This window comes from Physeter macrocephalus, chromosome 2, assembly GCF_002837175.3.
Source record: "Physeter macrocephalus isolate SW-GA chromosome 2, ASM283717v5, whole genome shotgun sequence".
NCBI lineage: Eukaryota > Metazoa > Chordata > Mammalia > Artiodactyla > Physeteridae > Physeter > Physeter macrocephalus.
In genome coordinates this window covers 67,400,592-67,415,575 of record NC_041215.1, presented here as the reverse complement: position 1 = coordinate 67,415,575, position 14,984 = coordinate 67,400,592, and the positions used below count along the sequence as shown (strand labels likewise).

General features: G+C 33.3%; 1 protein-coding gene across 2 annotated transcripts in view; it reads right to left on the bottom strand.

Annotated features, from left to right (window-relative positions):
- Window positions 1-14,984, bottom strand: part of PSMD14 (proteasome 26S subunit, non-ATPase 14) — a 101,833-nt gene that overhangs the window by 21,577 nt on the left and 65,272 nt on the right. For both annotated transcript variants that reach the window (XM_007107744.3, XM_028478402.2), the window contains one exon: window positions 1,095-1,202. In XM_007107744.3, coding sequence (XP_007107806.1) covers window positions 1,095-1,202 — 108 coding nt within the window. The remainder of the gene's footprint in view (window positions 1-1,094; window positions 1,203-14,984) is intronic.

Below are 14,984 nucleotides of genomic sequence, written 5' to 3'. Positions count from 1 at the left end.
AGAGGCCCGCGTAAAAAAAACAAAAACAAAACCACTAGTAGCTTATTTCATACTCACTATACTTTGCAGTTTTCCCTGGCTTCTAAATAATTTTTTTCAAAAGGAACACACCTCAATCCTTTGAAAAAACTTTTTCACTGTGATGAAGATTTCAGATGAGTGACTGCTGAAAAAGTAAGCATCTAAAAGTATAAAGTTATCAAAGTATAACCAAGCTTAACCATGGTTAACTGTCAAAGCCACAACTCCCCAGAGACAATCTTACGACAGAGCAAGGTTTCAGAAGGGGAGCATCAATAGCTACTATAATGTCTCTGTCCTACGTGTTCTATTTAACCAAACACGGTATTTCTGTCCTTTTAATTAATCTTCAGAGAAGCAATTAACTATATAGACACAGGTTGTGGTGCATTTAAAAACACATTTAAAATAATTTTTGCAGACAATAATGATCTGTGTAAAAACAATGAAGCATGTGGATGATACAAAGAAAACATTAATCACTCAGGAGGATATTAAGTGTCTGTAACTGTAATAAGGGTGGTTGACATCACTAGAAAGAACAAGATATAAACTCTAATCAAAAGAAATATGTAGTTGTGTTTTGTATGATTTGTTTTAAAAGTAGGGATTAAGGCAAAAAAAGAAAAAGGTAAAAATATTTAAGTACTATTTAGGAACTGCTTCTGGGGACCTCTTAAAGTATACAAAATACTGTAACAAATGTCTACTAACCAAATCAATGATACCATGATACCTAACACACTCCACCTAAAACCCCTATCAGTCCTTTACTACAGTGTTAACCGTGCAAAGCTGTAAGGTACTCTCAAGATTAAGGCTCTACTCTGCCCCCCAAAAGGGTGTCCTCAAACTATGTTAGGAAAGTTTAAAGACTTCACTGAAAGCAGACTCATATATGAGCAAATCTAACTTTTGCAACACTATTTCCATAATCTCCTTTTAAAGCACAAGAAAAATTAATTGTAAAACAAATTAAAATGCTAAGTATTGGATGGATCTTAAAATGGTCATTTATAACAGGCTTTTAAAATGTAAAACAGTTTTAACACATTATCAAATACAGGCATTACCTGGATAGATGGCTTGTTTAGGTGACCCAGATTTGAGGTTGTTTGTCTTGGTTCATGTCCTAAGACCATCATATTAGCATTGATCAATCTGAAGGCATCAATAACAACCTGTAAAAACAAGGTGTCAGGTCATTTCCTTTTTAAAAAGCAAGTGATGGTGCCAAGCAACACTGGACAAGGCATGATCATCTTGCATCTGTTTCTGGCCTATTTCCAGAAAATCATTTAATTATAATATTAATAAAAAAGAACCTCCTGCTGACTGTGCCGTCAGCACACCACCCTCTATCTTGTAATGTAAGGTGACACCAATTATTGCAATTTTCATGAAGCAGTAAAGGAAAATATTAACTTTGCATCTTTATTATTGAAATACGTCATTACTAAACTTACACCAAACAGTCTTCGTTGGTGTGCATATGTCTGTCACCTAAATTTTACCTAATCAAAATGAATGACAAAGAGAAACTAAAACTGAAAGTGAGCACAAGCTAAGGGACCACATATAAAGCCCAGCCCTGTCACATCAATTATACTACCACAGCACTTGAAATGACAACAAAATTACAACCAGCAAGGCACTTGCTCCACGTATTCTCTTCTAGTCAGATACCTTTTACTTCTTGTGACTATAAAAGACTTTGTACCTTGTCTGATGGCCTTAAATGTCCAAGCCACTGTCAAGAATACAAGGCACAATACAAGAAAACCAAGGTCACCTGTGCTTTAAGCCAGGAACATGGTATAGAATGATACAGCCCTAAGTTCATAGTAAAGAAATAACAAGAGGTATCCTCTTTTTCTTAGGTGTACTCAATATTTCTGTAGAGAAACACTTCAAATTCTTACATGATACAAATCATCGTTTAGCTCATATATTAAGAGATTTAACAAGAATCACATACAATCCGAATGCTTTTCTCTGTTCATTATCATGGATTTGAAAGAACTTGTTAAAGCTTTTAAATGTTAAGTTTTATGTAAAGAACTGGGGATCTTAAGACAGATGCCTCTTTCAGGGAATGTAAATCAATTACCTAGAGAATAAACTCAATACATTCTTCACATAAAAATATCTTAAAGCAGGGTAATATAGTTATTTCTAGATGTGCCTTTAAAAGTGCTAAACAACTGAGATTTATCAATGTTTTAAAAGCTATTGTCTACTAGACTGTTTCTCATTTGTATAATTATTGTTTGAGGATACTAAGGGATTAAAAAAAATTTATTTCCGAAATAAGCTAACTGGAATCTAATCAAGTCTGAAAAATCTGTAATAAGTATTACTAAATGCTATATGCTAAAGAATAAGATTTAAAGAAAGAAAGAAAGGAAAAATCACCCTTTCTAAAAAGCTGCCATGAAGGGTCAACGGTACTAATGAATACAAACTTACGCCAAAGCACTATGACAAGTGACTCAATCTAAGGCCTCCATCTACTCCGGCAATCCACCCCCGCCCCAAAACTTTGAATTTTGCTTTTATTTCTAACAGTTTGAATTTCCCCAAAGATTCCTCTTGCCTTAAAATAAAACCAAGTATCCCCAGAACATGCATGATTTAATAGTTTGTGAAAACTTTTTTCTTTTCATACAGTAACTGTAATCCAGACTTAACTTTCACAATTACGTATAAATAAATATGGCCTAGGTTTATACCTCTTGCTTATACTTAAATTTTTTTCTAATCACATTTTTATGAAGTAATAAGTACTACTATCAAACATACTTTAATCATATATTATCAAAAATAATTTCAAACAATTGTTTAAAAACATATAGAAGTAAAATTTTCTACTAAAAAGCACATAAAAATAAGATAAAATGTAGGCTAAAGAAGGGAAAAGAGACCATTTTGTAGACAGATGTACAACTTAAATAAATACAAAATTAAGAATTGCTTCCCTGGGCTTCCTTGGTGGCGCAGTGGTTGAGAGTCCGCCTGCTGATGCAGGTGACACGGGTTCGTGCCCCTGTCTGGGAAGATCCCACATGCAACGGAGCGGCTAGGCCCGTGAGCCATGGCCGCTGAGCCTGTGCGTCCGGAGCCTGTGCTCCGCAACGGGAGAGGCCACAGCAGTGAGGGGCCCGCGTACCGCAAAAAAAAAAAAAGAATTGCTTCCCTAACCAATAGCAGTAAATATTTAAGAGCAAAGCATCATTTTGGTCCAATTGTTTTTAGAACACTTGGATTCCATTTAAAGATTTCAGTATCATTTGTAGAAAAAGAACACGTCTACAAAACTATGAAAATTCCACAATATATCACAAAATATCTTTTTTATACTGAATGCTTTCAAACTAGAACAGCAGACCAGCTATTTTACACACAAAAAAATCTCTGTAATATTTCTCTGGAATATTATAAATAGGTGTGAAACTTCATAAAAGGGAAATGAAAATACCAGTTAAAGAGATATCATGATCAATTAAAAACAATCTGCAATTTAGAAATTTTAATTCTATTTAAAATTAAGAGAAAAATTCAAGAATTTAATATACTATTCAACTAGTAAATGATGGCTTATATGAAATGAAATGTTTAGAATGACGATTTCTGACCATGGCCGCTGAGCCTGCGCGTCCGGAGCCTGTGCTCCGCAACGGGAGAGGCCACAGCAGTGAGGGGCCCGCGTACCGCAAAAAAAAAAAAAGAATTGCTTCCCTAACCAATAGCAGTAAATATTTAAGAGCAAAGCATCATTTTGGTCCAATTGTTTTTAGAACACTTGGATTCCATTTAAAGATTTCAGTATCATTTGTAGAAAAAGAACACGTCTACAAAACTATGAAAATTCCACAATATATCACAAAATATCTTTTTTATACTGAATGCTTTCAAACTAGAACAGCAGACCAGCTATTTTACACACAAAAAAATCTCTGTAATATTTCTCTGGAATATTATAAATAGGTGTGAAACTTCATAAAAGGGAAATGAAAATACCAGTTAAAGAGATATCATGATCAATTAAAAACAATCTGCAATTTAGAAATTTTAATTCTATTTAAAATTAAGAGAAAAATTCAAGAATTTAATATACTATTCAACTAGTAAATGATGGCTTATATTAAATGAAATGTTTAGAATGACGATTTCTGAGTAGCAATATGAAAGCCAATAGAAAATGAACACTTTACACCAAGATTAAAGGAATTTGCTGCCATCACTATAGCAACTGTCTTAAGGAAACTAACATGTTCAACAACCTGCAGACCAAAATTAGATTTAGTACACAATAAAAATATAAATATGGCAATATAGTCTACATTTTAATTTCTGTACAATTTTATAATTGCCTTTTGTGCTGTGAGAATAAGTAGGTTTCTCCTTTAGAGCAACCTATCAAAATAGACTCATTAATGTCCAGTGCACTAATGAGCAATGGGTGAAGAAGGTGTTAATTATGCCACAGTAAGATTCAAGAAAAAGCCTTGGTGAGCACTTGGAGGTGTGTATAGGCTGAACGCGTTTCTCCATGTTTATGTATTTACAGCATGATGCAACAGAATGACAGCAAAGTGGTCTCTCCATGGATGAGAACAGAAATCTTAGATACAATATACTGAACAAAGAACCCCCAAGGATTAATTAAGGTATGGGAGGGGGGCAGGGGAAAAATTCATTTTTTGGGGCTATATGAATTTTCTAAATGGTTTGTTTTAAAGTATATATACATTAAACCAGTTCAGCTTATGTCTTATAAGGTTATAAATCCAAAAAGTAATTTAGCCAAAAAACTTTGCACAAAAACTACCTCCTTAATATGTACTAACAAAAACTTCCAAGCTAAAGTATGACGACTATTTTCAGGAATATGAAACTAGACTTTTATAATTCCTTTCCATGCTGCAGTCCTACGCACCACATTGAATCTCTATTCACCGGCCTGACCATTTAATTTTTTCTGGTACAAGTGCCTTGAGACTTTTCAGAGGTCACTGCAACAGTAGACAGCTTATAACAAAACCATTAGCAGTTTGGCTAGCTTAGGGAAACCTCTTACTTTCCTTTTTTGTTTATTATCACTGCATGAATCTGCAGCATATGATAGTTTATAATTTCTCAGGCTTGTTAAATTCATGTTAAAGGTCTGTTTTCTTGTTGAATAAATTTTGTTCATATAATGCTGCCTATTTCATACACTCAGTCTTTAATAGCACCTTTGGTCTATGCGCAACTCACAGATCAAAACAGAGGACTAAAATAGGGGTTGATGATGCTATTTACATGTGTGATTCCTGCTGTCTTCTTGTTAGTAGCTTTAATATAATAGAAGACCTTGTCTGTTTTGTAATTAACACATCTTTACTGGAGAGATATTTGGAAGTGATTGCTGTGAATATACTGGTTAGTAAAATAAACACAATCACACACCACTTTCTGTTATCAGACAAATTTGTGAATTGTACACATTATACCCCAGATCAACAAACTGTGATACAACAGCCAAGTAGAAGACACATATTTATATAACCCTTTATTTTTCTGAAAATATGTATTCACTCTGACCTTGCAAATATAATTAGCTTGTGGGATGTGCAGATTTCAGTACCATGGTTGCTTTACTAATTGCAATTCTTGGAAATAGATACTAAATATTTGGAAGCTGCCAATACAAAATAAAAACTGCATCTTTTTTGTACATCTGTCTTAGCTTATAAAAGCAAAATAGTTTTAAAAACAATACTGTGTTCCACATTTATTCCAAGCACACCCAAGGGTCAAAGACCTATCATTTCATTTTAACAACGAATCTGGTTTAGGACACAAAACTGTAATTATTTTCAAATTCAGTTTAATCCATAATTTTTTGGCTTCTTTCATGAGCATAGTACAGTTTATCCAATATGCTATTTATTTTTAAATTCATGTTTTCATATCAACTGCTAGGTCACTGAAAGACTAGACTAAATTTCTAAAGCACCAATGTATGGTTCTCAATTTTTACATTCAAAGGAGACTAATTTTTAAGTAAAGCTTGTAAAATTAATTTAATACAAAGGTGTTTGAAAGAAAAATGCACAAGCACTTTTGGCAGTAGATACTGTACTTCATAATTTATCTCCCTCCCACCCCCCCCCTTTTTTGTTTAACAGTAGCTGCCTTTGGCATTCCCAGCTGCCCTTATATTGAAGTCAATGATTATGGGAAGTGTTTATATATAAAATGAGCTGCAAGAAAAAAATCTTGGAAAAAAAAATTCAGACCCCAAAATCAACGTCAAACATCAAGAAAAGAAAAAAGTTACAATTCAGTGACCAGTTAGGTTACATATTTAAACACACATAAACCCACCACCATAAATAAGTCTCTAAATGACTATAAAAATGCTAGGTGTGGAAATCAAATACCCTTTATCACCTAGAAATGACCTGTTATCAACTGCTTAGGTTGTTTCTAGATTCTTTAAAAATTAAGGGTGCACGTGACCTGGGAAGTACTGCTGGGGATTGTGACCAGTTCGTTACTTCTGCTGCCGTGCACTGCCAGGCATCTATAAGAGAAAAACATCTTATGTCTCTTGTAAGCCCACGGCATAAAAAATTCAAAGAAATCTTACTTTTTATGCCATTTCCAATGAAAAGCACTAAGAACTAAAACTGACTCATGCCAAATGCATATCACTGAATTGCTGTGATTTCTTAGTCTCAACTTTGCAACATGGAAATTATTTATAAAATGTCAATTTTAGCTCTGGAAAAGAAATTCCTATGTGTATGTACATTTTCTTTCTTCATCCTTGGAGAATTGCTTATTGTAGCTAGAGATCTGTAGTACAACTTCAATATATTGGGAGAAAAGGGGATGGAGTATAACTAGCATAACGTACTTTTTTTGACAAGTGAAGACATGCATCAAAATTCGAAGAGTAAAGCCACCGTTTTGGATATATATATTTTAATAAAAACAAATCGATCTCTAAAAACTAGTATGGTGAAAGGTAATTAAACATTTTTAGATTCATGAAACTTTCTAAAAAGAATATAGTTATGTCATAAAATAAATTTAGCAAAATTTTTACAGTGTATGCATGTACTCAGTATGGTATAGGTATTTAAATGCTTAAGACACTCTGCAGTCAGAAGCCTGCCTAAGTTAGAATTCTGGTTCTAACACTTGCTAGTTATTGAGCTAAGATAACTGTTATTTAACTTCTCAATGTCTCCATTTGCTCATGAATGACACCATTTAATGATAAGATTAAGTGAAATAATGTGTACCTACCACTATAATTCTCAGTGTTTTTAACTGTGGTGCTCATGGACTTGCCTAGCTCAGATCTCCTTTCGATAGAACCTACTGTAGAGAGCAGAGCTGACTCACAAACTCCAGATGCTACACTTTTGGATCCTCTGGGGGTTCACCCCAGGTCAAACCTCCCTTGGGCTACTCCCAGCCAATGTCTGAGCACAGCAGGGGTACTACAAACCTAGACATTCCTGCCAAATAAGGGCTTCTTCTAAAGAACAACTGTCTCAAGGACTCCCCAACAGCCTGGCTGAAACTTTCTTAGGAACATGCTGCAGTCTGACGCTCTTCCTACCCAATCCTACTTTCTCTTTCTCCTTCCGCACAGTCAGACAGATTGAATCCCATTTTGGCGTTTGCTTCTTGTAGCGCTCAACCTGACCAGTAAACTAAGCAGAATACTGCTACTGCAATACAATGTTAAAGTTAGAAAAAAGCCACCCCCAAAATCAAATCAGAATTATAAATTTGGTATCCACAGACATTTGGCATATGAAAATACCAACAGGAAATTAGGGAGAGACCTTTAAAGACATATTTCCCTAGGAAAATTCCTAAATAAAATAAAGAAAAAATGTAACAGTTATACTGAATATTATCTCTTTAAGAAAATGACAATATGCCTAGAATTTTGATACTCCTCTATGATAGGTATTTCTAGAATTATAGGTGACAAATAAACAGTGAACTTAAAAACTGAACTCTTCAGGGACTATTAATGAGCTACAAGATACTAGCATCTCTGGGTAACTGGTCAGACAACCAACTCAGAATACCAATCCTATCTGGTGGCTACTCTGTCAGCCAACATAAAATGAGCAAGTGACTTCAGATTCCCCTCTAGTAGACAAACGAAAGCAACACAATTGGTATGCTTACTGACAGTCCCACATAAAGTAAAGGAATAAAAGGCTCTAGAGACGAAGGGCTAGGGCTCACCCATGTTAGAAAGGCAGTAAGGAGGGGATAAGGGACATAAAAGACTTACATACATTTCTTGTGCTTTAATATCACCTTCAAAGAAAAATACAAATATATCCTTCAGACTGCCATCTCTCAAAAAATATAGTCATTTTTGTAGGAAAAATATGCAAAGGTCAATTACTTTGCTATGTATCATTTTTACATATTTTTATTGGGCTTGTTAAAATATCATATAGGAATTATATTGTCTAATACTCAACAATCAAGAGGTAGGTATTAATATTCTCAATTTATGGATAAGGAAACTGAGGTTCCGAGGACTTGAATACATTAAATGAGATGACAACCAGTAAGTGACACCACTATCATTTGTACATACACAGCATGCCAAAGCCAGTACTCTTCATCACCAAGCTATTTGATGTAACAGTTATCCTAACACAAAAGCAAGAAAAGATCACTCTTGGATTCAGTTACTTCACAGCAAGGTTTGTGTCTTATTCACCACTGAATATCCATTCCCCAGCAGAGTACCTGGGGCACCTAATATGGTGCAGAATAAATATCTATTAAAATGAAAAGCTCCAAGAAAGCACTTTTGGTTACAGTTTTTGGGGGGTTTTTTTGGCTACACTGCACTGCATATGGGATCTTAGTTCCCTGACCAGGGATCTAACCCACACCCCCGGCAGTGGAAGCATGGAGTCTTAACCTTTAGGCAGCCAGTGAAGCCCCTTTGGTTACTGTTTTATATAAAGTTTTACCCCTGAATGCCCCCACAAATTCATTATCTATAAAAATCTAATCACTAGTTTTACAAAATATATACTTCCCATTTCCTTATCACCGCTCAGTTTTGAATTCATGAAACACATCACAAAGCACTAACTTGTGTTTAATTAGGAATAAAAACTGCATACAGAAAAGCTATTTGGAATGTAAAAAGTGGCAGTGGGCATCTACTGAAAAGCTTACTAGTAGTCTAAGAATAATTACTGATTATTAGAATAATAATCAACTATGACTTAGAAGAAAATTTACCACCATAATCAATTCTACCCTCTTCAGGAAATTACATTGATAACAACAGACTAAACCCGCCAAAACTAAGTCCCAGGCCCAGAAACATCCTCACAATTAACAAGGGTTAATGTCAGATCATTTGAATATGATCTTAAACAATTAATATACATGGGCTACGCAAAGGCCTTTTATACAAAGTCATAGTTTCCATTTTCTGGTACAACACTGGCATTAAGGACAGGGAGTAGATCTTACTCTCCTGTGTGTCCACTGTATGCCTGGCACACAGTAATGATCAATAAATGTCTGTTGAATGAATGACCAGGGATCATTAGATTGGGGAAAGAAAAGCATTCAAGAGGCAAGAGGCAATAAATAATATTCTTATAGATAATGGGACATTGTTTTAAAGGTTTTCCTATATCTTTACAGAAACAGCTGAATTCAAACTAATTTGAAGCAGATGTCTATCACTCAAATGCATAGCAATTACTAAACAATAATAAATTAGCTCAGAAATTATATTACTAATACAGAAGCTCTAAATTAAAAGAACAAAACTAAGAACTGTTAGTTCTATATCAGATTTATGCTTCTTAGAATTTTAAACATAAAATTGCTTTAAAATTCTTAGCTGACAATTTCTGATTATATCAGCTAAATTAATGTTATAAACTATTAAGTCTATCAGGAATACATGCACATTAGCACCTAAAATATTTTCTTAGACATCCTCACAGATTATGTCTAAGAGTGTTATAAAACTTCAAATTGATACTAGGAGTAAAAAACAGGACTCAAACAAAAGATAATATAGTAACTAACCTTGTTCCAAGAGTTGGATGAGTATGCTCACAGAGCTATATTAGGAATGGAAATAGAATTTTTATGTGTCCTATTTTCTATTTTTCTCTTTCAGTCTGAAAAACTAGGCAAAGGAAAGGTATGTATATGTATACAATTTGAGATAAGAATTATTCAGCCCTAATTAACCTTTATGGGATACTGATCAACAGAAAATCTTATGAATGACAGCTATTCTAAATATCTTCCACTACCTTTGGAAGACAAATGACATGATAAACTTGAACTCTAACTCTGATTACACAAGGTTCGGATTCATCAAGGTTAATGTCTATGAACAAACTGGCTCACTGACCTTGTCAATCTCATGTTTCACTCATTTAATAAGTGATCACCGCTAATGTATACAAATTACTTAACTAAACCTCACAAAATTAGCCGCAGTTTTCTTATATGCTAAAAGTCTGAATTGGTAACAGCTAGCTGACCACTGAAACATTCATTCCTGATTTTACCTTATATACATTTATTTTAAAAAAACTACTTTTGCAGACACTGCATCAATTCCAAGATACGGAAACATTTTTCCCTTAAAAGAAGCTCCAATCTTGTGAGAGAGACAACATACAGACAGGTGAATGAAACACAAAATGGTTTTAATCACATCAATCACTTCAAAGGCCGGAATTTTAAAGTAATATATTCATTTTCTTTTTCATCAGCATGCCCTAGAGAAATATGTTGGAAAAATAGTAAGTGCTCAATAAAAAAATCAGCTGAATCAGAAGAGTATTCCTAAATTAGTCTGCACGTACACAATATAAACGGTAAAGTTTTCATTTCTTTTGTGATTATTACCTTCATCTTCCTAAAGTGAGCAAGTTAGTAATTAATTTATAGACTTGTTCTTAACAACATTTTCAGAAATGCTCACATTCTATTTTTTTAAATATGCTAGTTGTTTTTCCTGTTAAGTATCAATTATTTTAATCTTCATAATAATAAAGTGATATTTATTGCACACCTTCTATATGCATGTGCACTGTAATGATTATATATATCACTTCATAATATTCATAGTATAATACTATGAGATAGTTACTAAAATCCCTGTTTTATAGATGAGAAAACTGAAGCTCAAGGAGATTAGGTAAGTTGCTCAAGGTCATGCTATAAAGAAGAGATAAAAATTGGATTCTAATACAGGCCTGATCCCAAAGCCTGTGCTCTTTACTTTATGCCCAGCATTTATGGTATATAATTTTTAATAACAATAAGAAAACGCTAAAACAAAACTATTAGTGGAGTAGTTTAAAATCGCCACCATCTTAAAACTTTCGAATACAAAATTTCTTGGATAAGTAAAATATTTTCCTGCTTACTTTGAAAAAGACATGACCTTCTAGATATCTGAAAATAAAAGGTAAGCTCCTATAACATTCATTCCCTAATTCTTTCCTCCTATATTTGTAGTTACTCTTCAGAGCCCTACCTTTTCTGTAAAACGCTAATTAAAAGACAACAACATCAGAGTGATGTCCTTAAAATTAAGTCCAAACTTCATTTACTTTATGCATTCTACACTGATTTCTGCCTACTTTTTGTATTTTTTGGTGGTTTTTTTTTGTTTGTTTGTTTTTTGCGGTACGCGGGCCTCTCACTGCTGTGGCCTCTCCCGTTGCGGAGCACAGGCTCCGGACGCGCAGGCTCAGCGGCCATGGCTCACGGGCCCAGCCGCTCCGCGGCACGTGGAATCTTCCCGGACCGGGGCACAAACCCGTGTCCCCTGCATCGGCAGGCGGACTCTCAACCACTGCGCCACCAGGGAAGCCCTCTGCCTACTTTTAAACTGCATTTACTGTTTGCTATACAAGTACTATTTTATTGCATACTGACACATAAAAGGTTCTAAATAAATATTTGTTGAATCATTTGTCACTAGCAACCAATTTAATACTTAGTTACAGAAACAAAGCAGTATCAGTATAATTTGTATTATATCAGTATGCAGTGTAGGATTACCAGCACATAACTAGCAGAATGTTATCTGGCTCACTAGTGACACTAAATGTATATGACTTATCTTCTCAAAAAGACTAAGACCATTTTTTATTTAATTTGTATCCCCAAATCATTAGCATACAGGCATATCGGCTGTACTTAAGAAATACCTGATGATGAGTTGATCTGAAACTAAACACCATATTTTCAGAAGCCCATTGAGTATTTCCAATCAAAGTAAATAAAAAATCTTCAAGAGAAGTCCAGCCAGTGTGAAGATTTATTTGGGATAAAGGGTTTTTAGTGATTGTGTTTTCAAAATAGAGAACAGACACAAAGATTGTTTGGAGTTAGCAGGTAACATGTGAACATTTTACTGACAGGAATCCCAACAAGAAAATTAGTTCTCAAAAGTAGTCATAGTTGTAGGCTAGTTTTATGACTTTGCACAAAGTGACTGTTCTTTTTGCCCTAATGAAGAAGTATAGTCATATTACAAGTTGAATTTACTTCTAAATTTGTTGCTGGATTAAGTCCAGTTGTAGGCTGAATATACAGGATAACAAAACATTAAGCAAGAGGTTGCCACCATGCCACTTGAGACCTGAAGTTTAAAATATTTTAATATGTGTTTTCTTTACAAGTAAACTAAAACAGAATCTTAAAAACTATTTCACTGGTAAGTTTTGAGTGGAGCTTGCTAGTAATTTCTATAAGCTTACACTCCATTTAAATTACAAATGTTATTATCATTGATTTTTCACCTGTATCATTTTTAAACATTTCCAGGATTATGTGATATACAGAGTGATATGGATTCTTTATCATATAGTACATTTTATTTTTTATGTTGGTCTCAATGTTTGGTCCTAGGGATGTCACAAAAGCTGACAGACATGAGTCTGTCTAAACTGTTTTTAATTAATAGAAAAATACTATATGAGAAAATCAATTAATATATAATACCTACTAAAAATAGTACACAGAACTCTCAAGAACTCTGAGAAACTGTGCAGCTCCTTCCTCTTGACTTATGTTGAAGGGAATGACATCTACACATGTAAATTAAGAAAAGGCCCTGCAATGACTCTGGTACTCATTTTCCATTCCTGAGTTATTCTAATTACATTGTTCATAACTGTCTAATATTAAAGAGCCAGTAAACAGCTTGAGTTCTGAAATTTTATAGACCTAGATTTGTATCCTTGTTCTGTTGCTTAATACATAATAGTATGATTTTGGGCAAAGTAATCTTTTTGACCCTAAATTTTTATACCCTTTCATTGACAAATGGAATAATAGAACCTATTTCCAGAATTACCAAAAAGAATAAATGAGACAAGTTCAAATGATTATTGCCATAATACCTGGCACACAGCAATAATTCCATAAAGATACAGTCAAGTCACTATAAAAGGAAATCAAACAGTTTGAATCAATTGAGATTACAAAGAATCCATTTTTACCTAATCACTCAAAAAAACAGAGATAATACTGGGACTTACAAAAATGAAAATATAAAAATATACAGGAAAGAGGCATTAAAAGAACAGATACCCACTTAAATCCTTTATATATAGATTGTCATTTAACTCTTGATCTAATCATTGCCTTACTAAATATTTTGACAGCTTTGATAAATCATGTGCAGGAAAGGGGAAGGGAGAGTCCTATGTTATTCTTCATTTTCTTGTAAGTTTATATTCTTAAGTATAATGATTTAACTAGAACACTCTGGCCATGGATTTACTAACATTTAATTTAATTCAGTTTTGAGACACTGAGAGAACTATAAATTATAACCAAACTCAGACACCTTATAAATGAAGTTACTTTATTGACAAAAAAATGGATCCTTATTTGAGGTGATATAATTGTATGAATCTCATTAGGTACAACAAGTGATACGAATCATCAGTGATAGATGTTTATACTAAATTTTTTCCAAAAAATTTTTTTCATGACATATAAAACTAGACAGTGATACATGTAATTTCCTAAAGTAATTTTTGATATATATTTTTAAATGCTACATTTTACCACATGACAACAGAGTCATGTGATACAAGTATATTTTTTTAATGAAATGCATTCTTTGAATCATGGTTAATTAGAAACAAACAATGCAAACTCCACAGTTATATAATACCTAAACTAGGTTTGGAAACTAAAACTGCCATTTAAAATACTATAAACAAGATAACCAAAACACATGTTCATTTATTTACATTCTATTTTGAAAATGCTTTCTTTCATTGTATTTAAGTTTATATTTTCCTTTTCAAAGCAGCCACCATCACATGAGTTAAGTATCATAAAAAGTCACACTAAAACTACAAAACAGAATTCTAATTATGTTTAAAATTAAGCTTCAATTATTAGTAGTATATATTGTGGTGTGGGAATTTAATCAGATAATTTTATTATATTTCTAAAATAATAATTATTACTTAAATGAGTTACTTATGGGTTACTTTTTTATAAGGTATTTTAATTATCAGAGAATTAAACTTAAATATTATACTGTACTTTAATTCATAAAACTAACAAATGTCAAAAATTTTCAACTCCTTTTATCTATATCAGTTAAATAACAATACACTTAGTAAAAAAGAAAGTAAATAAATTGAAATATAGTTATATAGCAAGCCTCAGAAGTTATCCATTCAGAACTGCCTAGTGTATCAGTTTCTATTATTATTGTTTCTGTGGCTAGTTTCTGCCTTTAAAAAGCTAAATCACATCTAATAGGATCATGATTTAGAAAAGACCTCAATTTTTATTCATCATCATAATATAATGTCATAAAGTGTTCAAATTCATGACAGACAAAAACTCCATGTTTAAACAGCCATATTTAGTTGTCTGAGCTGGTGAGCAGATGT